This window comes from Melitaea cinxia, chromosome Z (assembly GCF_905220565.1).
Source record: "Melitaea cinxia chromosome Z, ilMelCinx1.1, whole genome shotgun sequence".
Taxonomy (NCBI): Eukaryota; Metazoa; Arthropoda; class Insecta; order Lepidoptera; family Nymphalidae; genus Melitaea; species Melitaea cinxia.
In genome coordinates, this window is record NC_059424.1 from 5,403,834 (window position 1) to 5,420,033 (window position 16,200).

At 31.6% G+C, this 16,200-nt stretch overlaps 2 protein-coding genes and 1 non-coding gene across 3 annotated transcripts; all 3 read left to right on the top strand.

Annotated features, from left to right (window-relative positions):
- Positions 1-916: 916 nt before the first annotated feature.
- On the top strand, positions 917-996 carry LOC123669074. Its single transcript, XR_006745682.1, has one exon. It is a non-coding gene; the product is annotated as a U6atac minor spliceosomal RNA (small nuclear RNA).
- Positions 997-4,666: 3,670 nt separating this feature from the next.
- Positions 4,667-5,867, top strand: LOC123668524. The gene has a single exon (XM_045602259.1). The coding sequence runs from the start codon at positions 4,704-4,706 to the stop codon at positions 5,865-5,867; it is 1,164 nt and encodes a 387-aa protein (XP_045458215.1). The 5' UTR covers positions 4,667-4,703.
- Positions 5,868-9,728: 3,861 nt separating this feature from the next.
- Positions 9,729-15,928, top strand: LOC123668396 (ubiquitin carboxyl-terminal hydrolase isozyme L5). The gene is made up of 7 exons (XM_045602127.1): positions 9,729-9,924; positions 10,925-11,012; positions 12,063-12,132; positions 12,874-12,979; positions 13,526-13,753; positions 14,382-14,539; positions 15,202-15,928. The coding sequence occupies exons 2-7, from the start codon at positions 10,940-10,942 to the stop codon at positions 15,539-15,541; spliced, it is 975 nt and encodes a 324-aa protein (XP_045458083.1). The 5' UTR covers positions 9,729-9,924; positions 10,925-10,939; the 3' UTR covers positions 15,542-15,928.
- The last annotated feature ends 272 nt before the right edge of the window (positions 15,929-16,200 follow it).

Genomic DNA, 16,200 nt, shown 5'->3' on the forward strand with positions numbered 1-16,200 from the left:
TATAAGGAGCCTTGCTGCTAAATTTCAAGTTTGTAGCTGTTATAGTTCCAGAGATTTCGTGATGAGTGAGTCAACCTACCATCCCCCGTTTTAACCCCAAAAGAGAGTTGATTTCTAAAGATACATTATTTGGACACCTTCTCACCATCTATAAAGCATACATTTTAAATTTCAAGTCTCTTACTTCAAAAACATAGGACTTTCATACAAACTTTCAACCCCCGTTTTACCCCCTTAGGGGTCGAGTTTCGTAAAATCCGTTCTTAGCGGATGCCTAGGTCTTATAAGGAGCCTACCTGCCAAATTTCAAGTTTGTAGGTGTTACAGTTTCGGAGATTTCGTGATGAGTGAGTGACCTTTCGCTTTTATATATATAGAGATTATATGAGACAACTAATAACACACATTATATGAGACAACTAATAACACCTTATGTATTAATTATATTCATGCAAATAAAGAATTTGATTTAATTTAACGGAACAAATTTAAATAAATGAACGCATTATTGTTTAATACTTTTGTTTTACTCCGAGTAAAAATCTACCGATTTCTACCGATTTTTCGGAGCCAAATATACCGATTTTTTATTTTACACTTTTGCAACACTGATCGGACAGTCGGACAGTGTGATACTCGGACCCATAGACGTACAATACAAAAACTCGTTGGACCGCGGTGAACTGTGATAGTTGATAGTACTGTTACAGTGTACGATTAGTCCGATTAGGTCCGAATAGCCATTGACGTTTGGTACTATTACATTTTGTACCTTACTAAGTAATATAACATTATAACCTTTTAGTACATCGTACATGTGCTTACCAAGACTACACATCACTAGTCAAAGGCAACACTATCAGTATCTAAGTGTATAATCTGGTATAATCTATGGGCAACACTAATCATTTGCACCGTGTCTATTGAAAGGAGAGACGGTTAGCACTCCCCTTGACAAGGATGGAACACATAAAACTGGTGAAGGCACAACTTTACCTACCCCACCCCAGCCCGCAAAATAATGATATTTGTAATAAAAAAAATACTAATTGATAGATTTTGAATTGCTCAATTCAACTACGTTGTCCTTTTAAATTGCTCACCTCAAATTATATAATTAAAAATCAAAATTTAAAAAAAAAAAAACAAATATTTTCAAACTCCTATATCTTTCGATGTATACAATATTTTAAATTGCTCAAAGTGTTAAAAAACTGCTCAAGTTGTATTTATAATTGCTCAAGTATAGTTTGGAACAGATCCACTTCCCTTAATTTTTAAATAAATATAAATAGTTTGCACAAATAAAATATTGATATTTGTAAAAAAAAAAATACTAATCGATACATTTTCAATAGCTCAATTGGACTACGTTGTCCTTTTAAATTGCTCACCTCAAATTATTTAATTATAAATTAAAAAAGTCGTTGAAAAATATTCTTTTATCAATATTTTCAAACTCCTATATCTTTTGATGTATACAATATTTTAAATTGCTCAACGTGTTAAAACCCTGCTGAAGTTGCATTTATAATTGCTCAAGTACAGATTTGAACAGCTCCACTTTCCTTAATTTTTAAATAAATATATAAAGTTGGAACAAATTTAACGTTTATATCGATAAAGTGAGCGCTGCAGATGCGCATAGACAATGATGGGAAGCCAAAAAAATTGCGGATATTCGTAATAAAAAGATGCTAATCGTTCGATTTTCAATAGCTCAATTCAACTACGTTGGCCTTTTAAATTGCTCACTTCAAATTATTTAATTAAAAATCAAAAAAGTCGTTGAAAAAAATTCATTTATCAATATTTTCAAACTCCTATATCTTTTGATGTATACAATATTTTAAATTGCTCAACGTGTTAAAACCCTGCTGAAGTTGCATTTATAATTGCTCAAGTACAGATTTGAACAGCTACACTTTCCTTAATTTTTAAATATATATAAATTGTTTGAACAAATAAATTAATGGTATTTGTAAAAAAAAAATACTAATCGATACATTTTCAATAGCTCAATTCAACTACGTTATCCTTTTAAATTGCTCACCTCAAATTATTTAATTATAAATCAAAAAAGTCGTTGAAAAAAATCATTTATCAATATTTTCAAACTCCTATATCTTTTGATGTATACAATATTTTAAATTGCTCAACGTGTTAAAACTCTGCTGAAGTTGCATTTATAATTGTTCAAATACAGTTTTGAACAACTCCGCTTTCCTTAATTTTTAAATAAATATAAATAGTTTGAACAAATTTATCGTTTATATCATAAGACAGGTGTATATACGCTGCGCGTGCGCATAGACAATGAGGGGAAGCCAAAAAATTGCAGATATTCGTAATAAAAAAGATACTAATCGATAGATTTTCAATAGCTCAATTCAACTACGTTGTCCTTTTAAATTGTTCACCTCAAATTATTTAATTAAAAATCAAAGAAGTCGTTGAAAAAAATTCATTTATCAATATTTTCAAACTCCTATATCTTTTGATGTATACAATATTTTAAATTGCTCAAAGTGTTAAAGAACTGCTCAAGTTGCACTTATAATTGCTCAAATACAGGGCTGGGGATGGGGCTGTTCCAAACTGTACTTGAGCAATTATAAATGCAACTTGAGCAGTTCTTTAACACTTTGAGCAATTTAAAATATTGTATACATCAAAAGATATAGGAGTTTGAAAATATTGATAAATGAATTTTTTTCAACGACTTTTTTGATTTTTAATTAAATAATTTGAAGTGAGCAATTTAAAAGGCCAACGTAGTTGAATTGAGCTATTGAAAATCGAATGATTAGCATCTTTTAATTACGAATATTCGCAATTTTTTTGGCTTCCCATCATTGTCTATGCGCATCTGCAGCGCTCAATTTATCGATATAAACGTTAAATTCGTTCCAACTTTATATATTTATTTAAAAATTAAGGAAAGTGGAGCTGTTCAAATCTGTACTTGGGCAATTATAAATGTAACTTCAGCAGGGTTTTAACACGTTGAGCAATTTAAAATATTGTATACATCAAAAGATATAGGAGTTTGAAAATATTGATAAATGAATTTTTTTCAACGACTTTTTTGATTTTTAATTAAATAATTTGAGGTGAGCAATTTAAAAGGACAACGTAGTTGAATTGAGCTATTGAAAATCTATCGATTAGTATCTTTTTTATTACGAATATCTGCAATTTTTTGGCTTCCCCTCATTGTCTATGCGCACGCGCAGCGTATATACACCTGTCTTATGATATAAACGATAAATTTGTTCAAACTATTTATATTTATTTAAAAATTAAGGAAAGCGGAGTTGTTCAAAACTGTATTTGAGCAATTATAAATGCAACTTCAGCAGGGTTTTAACACGTTGAGCAATTTAAAATATTGTATACATCAAAAGATATAGGAGTTTGAAAATATTGATAAATGAATTTTTTCAACGACTTTTTTGATTTATAATTAAATAATTTGAGGTGAGCAATTTAAAAGGATAACGTAGTTGAATTGAGCTATTGAAAATGTATCGATTAGTATTTTTTTTTGTACAAATACCATGAATTTATTTGTTCAAACAATTTATATATATTTAAAAATTAAGGAAAGTGGAGCTGTTCAAATCTGTACTTGAGCAATTATAAATGCAACTTCAGCAGGGTTTTAACACGTTGAGCAATTTAAAATATTGTATACATCAAAAGATATAGGAGTTTGAAAATATTGATAAATGAATTTTTTTCAACGACTTTTTTGATTTTTAATTAAATAATTTGAAGTGAGCAATTTAAAAGGCCAACGTAGTTGAATTGAGCTATTGAAAATCGAACGATTAGCATCTTTTTATTACGAATATCCGCAATTTTTTTGGCTTCCCATCATTGTCTATGCGCATCTGCAGCGCTCACTTTATCGATATAAACGTTAAATTTGTTCCAACTTTATATATTTATTTAAAAATTAAGGAAAGTGGAGCTGTTCAAATCTGTACTTGAGCAATTATAAATGTAACTTCAGCAGGGTTTTAACACGTTGAGCAATTTAAAATATTGTATACATCAAAAGATATAGGAGTTTGAAAATATTGATAAAAGAATATTTTTCAACGACTTTTTTAATTTATAATTAAATAATTTGAGGTGAGCAATTTAAAAGGACAACGTAGTCCAATTGAGCTATTGAAAATGTATCGATTAGTATTTTTTTTTTTACAAATATCAATATTTTATTTGTGCAAACTATTTATATTTATTTAAAAATTAAGGGAAGTGGATCTGTTCCAAACTATACTTGAGCAATTATAAATACAACTTGAGCAGTTTTTTAACACTTTGAGCAATTTAAAATATTGTATACATCGAAAGATATAGGAGTTTGAAAATATTTGTTTTTTTTTTTAAATTTTGATTTTTAATTATATAATTTGAGGTGAGCAATTTAAAAGGACAACGTAGTTGAATTGAGCAATTCAAAATCTATCAATTAGTATTTTTTTTATTACAAATATCATTATTTTGCGGGCTGGGGTGGGGTAGGTCACAACTTTACCACATTTTTTGTATTGTAGTGGACTTTGGCGGGAACCTTGAAAAAGCGCGGTTGACTTTAAAATTTAATTTTAAAATTTTTCTGATAAGTGATTTTTTTTATAGCTAAAGTGTATTTAAAATATTGCTATTAGCTGCTGAAAAGCACAATAGCAATGGAGGTAAACGAGGGGGGCGGGTCTCACCCGCCCGCCTCAAAAAAACGGCCACGGCCTACGGATGAAGGAGGAGGCGTATCATCTGGCTGCGGTGATGAGCGAGATGCGTATTTACCGTACTACAAACCGAATTACAAAAGACTGTATCCGGAAAACTCACTAAACACAGATTTTAAAGTATATGTAGAATCCACAAATGACGATAGATTGGGTAACAAGAGCCCTATATACTTAAATCATATTTTCGCAATGGATGTAAAAGGTGTGACGGGTATTCAGAGGGTGAATGCAAATAAAATAGCAGTTATTTTTAAGCAATATAATACGGCCAATAACTTTATTAATAACACTACTTTCCTCACAAAATATAACATGAAGGCGTTCATACCGGCAGCGCAAATTGAAAAAACTGGCATCATTAGATTCGTTCCAGCGAATATATCTAACAAAGAACTTTACACAAGACTTTCTTCAATTTATGAAATAGTGGCAATAAGAAGGTTTTCAAAGAAAGTAGGACAAGAGCGCATTCCATTACAGACTGTAAGCATAACCTTTTTATCTAATGTACTGCCTAGTAATGTACAATATGATCTATTCTCGTACAGAGTTTTCGAATACATTCCACCATTATTACAGTGTTATAAGTGTTTTAAATTTAATCATTCAGCAAAGATTTGTAACGGTAAACAAAGATGTAGTATTTGCGGAGGTGAGCACTTGTATAAGGAATGTGATAAACCAACAGAAATCAGCTGCATAAATTGCAGTGGACCTCATCTTGCGATATCTAGATTATGTCCTATTAAAACAAAGAAGATTATCGAAAAGAAAAACAACATATCTTATGCAAGTGTCGCCTTTACAAAACAAGTCACCACAAATGAAACAGATTTCCCTCCACTCCCATCACCAAAATCACAACCTGTAAAAAGTAATGTTATTGTAAATAAGTCTGTAAATATCTCTGCAAATAAGTCTGTACAAGATGTAAATAAAGTTAAAACAGTCCATTCTAAAGACCTTAAAAGTCAAATAATTTCCAACAACGATGTACTTATGGCCCTAGTGCAGACGTTGGTGGAATTAGCCAATAAAGATGACAGTATACCTACTAATTTTAAAACTATTAAAGATGCATTATTAAAAAACTTAACATAATGGATTGTGTAGGGCCTAGTTCTACACAATCCAAGTTACGTATTGCGCAGTATAACATTCAAAGTGCAAATAGTAAAAAACCTTTATTGATACAATTTTTAAAACAACAAAATATTGATATTTACCTTCTTAATGAGACATGGTTAAAAGATAATAATTTTAAAATACCAGGGTATAATATTTACAACAAAAATTCAAACAATTCACATAATGGAGTTGCAATACTGATAAAACCATACCTTAAGTATAATATATTAAATACCAGATTTTATGAAGACATTCAAACAGTTGCTGTATCTGTATCAACAGGACATAGTAGTTTAACAATTCTCTGTGTATACTGTCCACCTTCAAGTGGGCGTATACGAATTAATAGACTCCGTTACATTATTAATGATCTACCAAAACCCATATATATGAGTGGTGACTTTAATGCTCATCATATTGCATTTGGTTGTCAGTCAACGAAAGGTAGAGGTCAGGAGTTATTTAATTTAATTGATGACTTAGATTTGTGTATTTTAAATGATGGTAGACCTACAACTATAAATCGCCCTAGACAAACTTCTTCTGCCATTGATGTAAGCTTCATCAGTGGCAGCCTCGCACCACTATGTGAATGGTCTGTACATGATGATACAATGGGAAGTTACCATTATCCAACAATAACAGAGATTTTATTACATGTAGATAAATATCATCTCAATTCCCCTGTAGATAGGTTCATATATAAAAAAGCTGACTGGGCAACATACACAGCTCTTTCCAAAACAATGTTTAATGATCTCATACTTCAATCACATGATCCTATTTCAACCTATAATAATTTCTGTCTTCATTTAGATACTCTTAAAGAAATGTCAATTCCAAAGCTCACTAAAACAAACACTTTCATAAGCAGGCCACCATCTCCCTGGTGGAATAGTATATGTGAACAAAGTGTTATTGCTTCATATAATGCACTAAAACTATATAGAAAAGAGCCTACTATTGAAAATTATATTAATTACAAAAGAAAAGATGCCCAGAAAAAGAGAACAATTTCAGAACAGAAAAAAATTGGATGGAATAATTTATGTAACACTTTTAATAGAAATACTCACATAAGTAAAATTTGGAATTTATTAAAAATGTTTAAAGGCATAAGACCTAAGAATAAATCATATACAAATGAGTTTATATCTCCACTCTTGGATAAATTATCAGATAATAGCAACTTAATTGAGGTAGATCAACTGAACGTTCTTTTTGAAATCAACAATCACAACCCAAATTCTAAATTTTTACTGGATCCATTTTCATGGTCTGAATTTTTAACAAGCTTGCACTCTAGACGAAATACAACTCCTGGCTTAGATGATTATCCTTACATAGTAATTAAAAAGTTAGATGTATCTGCCCAAAAGTTGTTTCTTAGCATCCTCAATTTGCTTTGGCGTAATAAATCTATTCCACAGTCATGGAAAACACAGTGTGTTGTCCCAATACTTAAGCCCGACAAATCTCCTGAGTTTGCTAGTTCTTATAGACCAATTTCCTTGTCATCCTGTCTTGGTAAAATATTCGAAAATATGGTGAAAGTCCGTCTTGACTGGTATGTTGAATCCAAGTGTTTCATTCCACATATACAATATGGCTTCCGTAGAGGGCGTAGTAGTGCAGACAGTTTCACCTCTTTAATCTCTGACCTGAAAAATGCAAAACATAGAAAATTAAACACTGTTTGCGTATTCCTAGATGTTCAAAGTGCTTTTGATAGTGTTGATCCTGGTATACTAGTTCAAATCATGTCTAGGTTGGGTGTGCCCGGGCACTTATGTAAGTGGATTTTTAATTTTTTGAACAACAGAACAATCTATGCTAGGCATAACAATATTTTATATGGACCCAAATGTGCCTCAAAAGGCACAATGCAGGGTGCCACGCTATCTCCACTACTATACAATATATACACAAGTGAAATTTGTAAATATGTAAATAATAAGAATGTAAATATTTTACAATTTGCTGATGACATTGTATTATATAGCAGTAATTACAACTTAGAGATTGCAATAGATAATATGAACAAATCCTTATTTCAACTATTACAATATTATAATGATCGTTTACATTTAAAAATTAACCCCTCTAAAAGTAGTGTTATGTTTTTTGGCAATGAAACCTCAAATTCGAATGTTATTTACAATAATGAAATTATAAATAGAGTCACTTCAAAGAAGTTTTTAGGAATAATACTGGACCCAAAACTAACTTTTGAAGAACATATTAAATATGTATCCAAAAATGCTCACACAGGACTAAATGTTATCAGATCACTTTGTGGTGTAACATGGGGTGCAGACCCTAAAATATTGTCAATATTGTATAAAAGTATTGTTAGAAGTCACTTAGATTATAGCTCACTCGCTTATATGAATAGTTCTCATGTAAATAAATTAGACATATTGCAGAATAAGGCTTTAAGAATAATATCTGGTGCTATGTGCTCAACTCCCATAAGGGCCATGGAAGTTGAGACAAAAGTGATGCCTTTGATTTTGAGGCGAATATTACTTGCTGAAAGATACTGTCTCAAACTAATAGCATCAAACAATACTCAAGTAATAAATAAAATTGTACCTTATATAGATAGAACACCAAGAAGACCATTAATAACAGCACAAGGTCTATTATGTGGTAATTCTCCAACACTGTCCGATATACTCCTGGAAATAGACAATAGCTTTTCTAAAATTAGAAAACAGTTTCCATGGCCATGTTACTCTTTCTCTTATCAATGTATTTCACATCCAATTAATATAGTTCAGCAGACAATAAACAATAATTCAGAAATGCTTAAATTTTTGGAGGAAAATTCAATGTACTATGTTATCTACACTGATGGGAGCAAAGCAAGTGATTATGTACATGCTGCTCTATATGATCCACAAGCAAAATTTTCTTCAAGTTTTATTCTGCATGAACCCTGCTCTATATTTACGGCAGAGGCATATGCAGTGTATCAGGCATTAATGCGTATTCGCGAAATCAATAACATTAAATATTTTTTAATAATTTCTGATTCCTTGAGTTTGATAACAGCTTTAAGTACCCTCACAGTTAAATACAAGTCTAATTATATACTTTATTTCATTAAACAAATAATTCACCAATACCATAATAAAAATATTCAAATTTTCTTTCTATGGGTGCCTTCCCACAAAGGTATCTCTGGCAATGAAATGGCTGATAAAACTGCATATGAAGGAGTTAATGCTGTTGACGTTAGAAATGCAATGAATGTTCCTATGTCCGATTACTTGCAATGTATTGACCAGAATACTCAAAAGTTGTGGTTAGAAATGTGGAAGAAAGATCAAGATACGAAAGGAAAATGGTATGGGAGCATACAAGAAAGTTTACCTGCAAGACCTTGGTATCATCGTATGCAAGATGCTACTAGAGACTTTATTACTATCATAAATAGACTACGTTTTGGTCATAATACTGCACCGTCACACCTTGTTCGACTCGGCATTATTGCGAATAAAACTTGTCCACATTGTAATTCAAGTGATGGAACTGTGGAACACATTATTTTCGATTGTCAAAAATTTTTGATTGACAGACTAGTGTTGGCCAGTGAACTTAGTGATGTTGAAAATAAGTGTCATTTATTGTCCCGCCCGCCGCCATTAAAACAATTATTACAAGACGAACATACTTACAAGCACATCTACAAATACATAAAGAATACAATTAAAACAATTTAATGAAATGTGCTCATAGCCGTATTATTACATATATGAAGAATAAGAGTTGACCTAAAGGTTATAGATACCAGGTCATAAAATCCCAAAAAAAAAAAAAAAAAATCATTTGCACCAATTTGCACAATCATATAATGCCAAATTGCCATTTTAATTTGATTTCAATTCGATATTTTGTTATAAATATACTCTTTGTCATAAATCCACGGTAATTCGGTAAATTAAATACACGTCGTTACACTGTATACTTTGTACTTCGTACTTATCAATTGATGGAGATTTAAAGTATTACTTCATAAAATCCAGTAAGTCAATTTGAAGAATTTTCTACTTTCGGAATTTATTTCAACTAAGCTAGTACATTGTCAGTTCGTGTTAAGTCTCATGGAACGATTTTCTCAAATAGTAGTTAATGAACAAACACTATTAATATTTATTAATAAATAATGTGACTGCGAAAACTTTAACATACAATAGTAACAGAGTTTGTTATTCAAACAATAAAACATGATTTTTTAGCCACTATGTGGTCTAAGAATTAAGTTGTATTTGTTATTTCGATTTCATTGCCTTGTTCTCGCTATATTATTCAGATCTAGGCTATCTATGCGTTTTTTTTAATTATAACTTTTCTTATAATTTCTTCGTATTCATGTATAATGCAATATTTAATAGCTTAAAACGTTTACAAATAAACAATTTTTAAGACTAGAATGTTGATCAATCAAGTAAACCTTTTTGCTTTATAATATTATTGTGAAAGATGCAATTGAAATATTACTTTATGACAATTGTAAACAGAAAACCTGACCTTTGCTTGTTTCTAAATTGTTTAATTTTTATTTAACTTTTGACTTGTGTGTCAATAAAATACCAAACTGTTTATGCCTTTAATTTGTTTTCGGTATCTATTTATATAACTATTCTGTAACTAGCTTAGCTAGCTTGTTTAGATAGTATATTATTTATAAAAGTCCAATAATGATCATAATTTAGTTTAAATAAGTACCAGGCGTGACATTCTTGCAAGTATCTTTGTTATGGATATACTAAATATATATTTTTTTGAGTTAGGTAAAGCATGGCTACAAAATTTTTGCAAGCAATATAATTACTCTTCACGTAGGATTGATGTTGCATGTTTTCAAAAAGTGAGAGTTTTATAACATATTCGGAAAAGCTTGTTTATTTTACTTCTAGGTGGAGACATTTTTTGATATTATTTTTGTAATTTAATTTAAATGTCAACTGATTCTTTATTTTCATTCAAAAGATGTTTAATATATTATTATGATTACTTAATAGAATAAAACCAACATCATGGAGTCTGCTGGTGATTGGTGTCTTATAGAGAGTGACCCCGGGGTGTTCACACAGTTAATCAAAACATTCGGTAAGATTTGTACCATTTTTTATTTTTGTGTTACCCACACATTAGGAAATTGTAAACATTTTGTTAATATCATATTATGTCACGGTCGCTTAGACTGAATATAAAATCATCATATCAAAAGTTTTGATCTAGCGGATACATCTTTCCATGGCTTAATTGGCTAGAGCACTGACACAATCAGTCGGAGACGCAGGTTCGATCCCCGCTGGAATGGTCGATTTTTGATATGATATTAAAAAATATTCGGTAAGATATTATTTAGTGCAAATCAATAAATTTAGTATACAAGAAGACCTTGAATTATCATTAGTCTCGCAAAAAACACTAAATTGTAATGTTAATGTTTCAACAATAGAACTTACCTTATTCCTACAAAAGTAAACCTGGACAAGCATCATCATATAAGCACAATATTTTTTTTATAAATTGTACTGTAAACAACAACCATTTTAGTTTAGCAGTCTCAAGAGTCATCTGTAATCCAGCTGTTGCTTTTTTTGATACCAGAGGCAGATTCAAGTTGTTCAAGTAACTGTTTCTGGTTTGTGTATGTGCTTTAAGATCTCCTCATTGTGCTTTGGGGAACATGTACAGTCCCAGTAGTTATCACAGACTTACCTGAGTTAGGGCACAGCAGCAGGAAATATCCTACTCAAAATCTGGAGCAGTCTGACGGGGGAACTACTATCTCAACCTTATATAAAATTGCAACTAAATAAAACTGCATTCAAGCATATTATTCCTGTGGTGAGTAAGGTGAGCCCCTGGGGATTGAGGGTCGGCAAAGCGCTTGGGATGCTTTGGGTTTTGCAGGTACCTATAAGCTATGGTTATCGCTTACCATCAAATGAACCATATGCTTGTTTGCCGACCTAGATTTATAAAAATAAAAAACACCTAATAATGTTACTCATGGTAGGGAATTTGCCTGCAGCAAGCAGAGTGTAGGGGTTTTAACTCTTCTACACAGAGAAGAGGCCTTTGCCTTATTATAGGGACACTTAAGACTGTTTAATGTCTTTTAAATAACCTTTTTTTAATCATTTGTAGGTGTAAAAGGGGTTCAAGTTGAAGAAATGTGGTCAATGGATGAAGGAGAAGGTATATTTGATAATTTAAGGTAAAAAATTATTAATATGCAAAAAAGTTTTCTCAAACATATATTATAGTAACTTAAAAAGAAATAAAATATAAATAAAAAATGCCATAAAATAAAATAAATCAAACAAAATAATAATAATAATAATAATAATTCAAACTATTAAGTGAAATAAAAAAACGTGTCTTTATTTATTTTTGTCGACAGTATAAAATTACATAAATAATTTAAAAAAAAATTTACTAGTAATATTTTAGTTTTACAAACGTCATATTATACAGTCGTGTAACTGAAATATTACGTCACTTCCGTTATATATTTTTCTTACAGTTTTAGTCTCACATTTTTCTCAGTTGCCCAGCCAAATGTCAAGCCTGCCTGTAAGGAACTTTGTTCCAATAATTTTAAGTTTGGCTTTTGGGGGTACGATGGTATAGGGTGTTGAGTTCCTCGTCCCCCATTGAAAAGGGAGGATCCTCCAACCAGACGGGTGTTGTGTCTGGTGGGCTACTGCCCCGACGGTTGTTGTCGGGTTCTTGTATAGATATACTCAATCACTTTGATTACTTTGATAGTGCGATGTAGGATACATCAGTTTTTCTCTAGTTTGTATGTTGCAAGATAGATGTCTGTCTGTCTATTTACAATAATAGGCCCCTTACATTGTATTTTAAATGTTGTCTCAGGGGGAATAATAGAAAATTTTAGATCAATATATTATACTAAATGAAGAACACTTGTACATTGTCTTACAACTTTTAGGCCTGTCCACGGACTTATATTCCTATTCAAATATTTACAACATGAGGAGCCACAACTTCCCGTTGTGAATGACAGTCGACTAGAAAAGATCTATTTTGCGAAACAGGTACAATATGTGTTGTTTTTATTTTATAATATGCAGTTACGATTTGATCGCGATCTGTGATTATGCATCGATTTTTTAAAAAGTGTCATGTCATGATGTTTTATCATAACTTAGTATAAAACAAAGTTGCTTCCCGCTGTCTGTATGCTTAAATATTTAAAACTACGGATTTTGATGCACTTTTCTTTAGTAAATATAATGATTCTAGAGGAAGGTTTATATGTATAATACATGCATAATATAGTTGAGGAACACTGATAGTTTTTGCAACCGTGCAAAGCCAGAGCTGGTCGCTAGTATTTTAATAAATTATAATTACTGAGCCACAGCAATGTGTGGTTGGGTCAGCTAGTATCCAATATTACAAGTATGATACTATACTTTAACGTTTTTCTAACAAGCAATGGTGTATATTTTTGATCTCGATATTTATTTCAATGAAAATCAAGCAACTGAAGCAATTATTGTTCATAAAATTTTATAGTTATGATAATAAATTGTAACATGTTTCATCATCAAAGAACATGATTGTATTTTTTTTTTCAGGTTATAAACAATGCATGTGCAACACAGGCTGTTATTAGCCTGTTATTAAATTGTGATCATCCAGATGTAGACTTGGGCCCTGAATTGACCAAGTTAAAGGAATTTAGCATGTCATTTGATCCAAAAATGCGAGGACTCACCTTAAGTAACTCGCAAACTATACGAAGTGCTCATAACTCAATGTCAAATCAAACACTTTTTGAGTTTGATCAAAAGATGCCCGCTAAAGTAAGTTTAATTTCATTATTTTGCTGCAGCACAGATAATTTTGTTGTGTTTATTTCAATAGTAGATTATTTATTATTGGATAATATGTTGTTGGGATTTGTTTTTGGGATTTCTCGGACTTTAAATATTAAAAGAAAGCTATTATTAGCGCTAGTTTACTTCATTGTACTTCAAGGTTAATAGTATATTTTTCTGAATTGTATATGGTATTGGAAGCTGACCTTAACACAAGATTATTATAGTCTAATATAGAAAATTCATTTCACATAATTGTAAGTATACATTCAGCAACTTAATTTTTTTTAATAAAAAAAATTATTTCTCATCTTGGATGTAATTTTGTTTATTATTCATACAATCAGGTCAGCAAATCAACAGGTAAATGATTACCGTAGCTTAGCTTATAGACGCCTGCAACTCCAGAACCATCTTGAGCACGTTGCTGACCTTACACCCATCCTCCTATGAGCTCTGATCACATTACTCACTACAAGAACACAACACTGCTTGAAAGCAGAATTATTTAGCTATGATCTTCTGTAAGGTCGAGGTACTTCTCCAGATTTTGAGCAGGATATTTTCTGCTGTGCCCTACTTAAATTAAATTTAAAATCACTTTGTTTCACAGGATGAAGATGCTTACCACTTCGTCGGTTACATTCCCATAAACGGTCGGCTTTATGAGCTAGACGGTTTACGTGATGGACCTATTGACCATGGACCCATTGCTCCAGAACAAGATTGGCTCGACGTTGTGCATCCTATCATCATGAAAAGAATTAATATGTAAGATTTTTTTCACTGTTTCAATAGTCTAAAACTAAAGAGTTCGAAAAGATTATTTCAATAAAGAATCATTCTTTTTAAGTTTTAATCAAAAGGGAGTAGTTAAATGTACTGAAACTGCGCAGGTTGCCTAGTTTCATTATAAAGCTAAAGATTAGAGGGGGCAGAAGGATTTTAAGTTACCTGAAATCGTCTTCTAGAGAGACGTATTAGTACAATTAAGAATTCTTTCTGAATTAGTAAACTTGTTTACCAAAAAATATAGGTACTATCTGACCCAGCAAATGTTGTTCTGCTTTTAAATGCTATTAAAAAATACCGCCAAGTGTGATTTTTCAATGCCAAATCATAATAATATAAAATTAAAAAAATTGCCAAAAAATGAGAAAAAAATCCTTTTGGGGTGGGTCACCTTTATAACCTAGGGCTTAAAAAAATAGTTTACGACCGATTCTCAGATCTACCAAATATGCACAAAATTTTTAATAAGAATCGGTCAAGCCATTTTGGAGGAGTTTGGCCCCTAACACTGACATGAGAATTTTATGTAATGTAAATTATGATTTCAAACAAGCCACTTAATAATACAAATATATAAAAAACATATTCAAGTACTTGGTAATTATTTTACTTAATTATATAAAATTACTGATTATTCACAGATACACCGAGGGTGAAATACATTTTAACTTGATGGCACTCGTGTCTGATAGAAAAATGATATATGAGCGACAAATCGGAGAATTGATGCGGGAAACACAAATGCTCGGGATGGAAACTGACGACACGGAAAAAGAAATCCGTAGATTGAAAATGTTGATAGAATATGAGGATGCTAAGATGTTAAGATACCGTCAAGAAATGGCGCGGAGGAGACATAACTACCTACCATTCATAATAACGCTTCTAAAAATATTGGCAGAGGAAAAGAAACTGATGCCATTATACGAGAAGGCTAAAGAGCGCGCCCTTAAAAAGGGTCAGAAGAAACTAAAAGTATAACAGAAAGCTTCGGGAGGGCGTAAGGGTGAACGAAATCGTCCCCTACGCCGCGTCTCCCAGTCTAGCCCTTCAAGGGTACTCCCTCCCTCTGAAAATACATATTCCTTAGCAGATTTAGACTCTATATTCACTGATCCACAAGAATCCATTAATCAGAGTTTCGAATCTCAAACGTTGGAAAGTAGCTTTGAATTGCCCAAATTTGACATGGAAATGCCTGATGACTTTTTAAAAGACGTTATTTTAGAACCGGGATTGGATCACAACCTATTGGATGTTGACAATATTTTTGGTGACAGTATGATGACAGAAAGTGCTAATAATACTACTATACTAGACGCCGATGAATTGCTTGTTGATAGCTATTTATGTAAGCCAGAGCCCGAACAGAAAAATTAAATGATTAGACGATGCGTTGGCGCAGCGGTCATAGCACTGGCTGTTACGCTGGCGGTCGAGGGTTCGATACCCAATCACGACAGAAATTGATATCGACCATATAGATGTTAGTGGTGGTCTGAGTGTTGTGTTTTGTGTGTTTTTCCGGAGCCCCAACACAGGAGAAAATCCTACTGGGGGATCCGTTGAGTGTGAAGTGTTTATTAATTCTTATTAATTTTTATATTATAATCTATATTTTTTATTTCCTTGACGACATA

Bases quoted from the DNA above. Each gene is read 5' to 3' on its own strand.
- LOC123668524 (XM_045602259.1), top strand. From the start codon at position 4,704: ATGGAGGTAAACGAGGGGGGCGGGTCTCACCCGCCCGCCTCAAAAAAA.
- LOC123668396 (XM_045602127.1), top strand. From the start codon at position 10,940: ATGGAGTCTGCTGGTGATTGGTGTCTTATAGAGAGTGACCCCGGGGTG. The intron at 12,133-12,873 runs GTAAAAAATTAT...TACAACTTTTAG, and splicing joins GGTATATTTGATAATTTAAG to GCCTGTCCACGGACTTATAT. The intron at 14,540-15,201 runs GTAAGATTTTTT...GATTATTCACAG, and splicing joins ATCATGAAAAGAATTAATAT to ATACACCGAGGGTGAAATAC.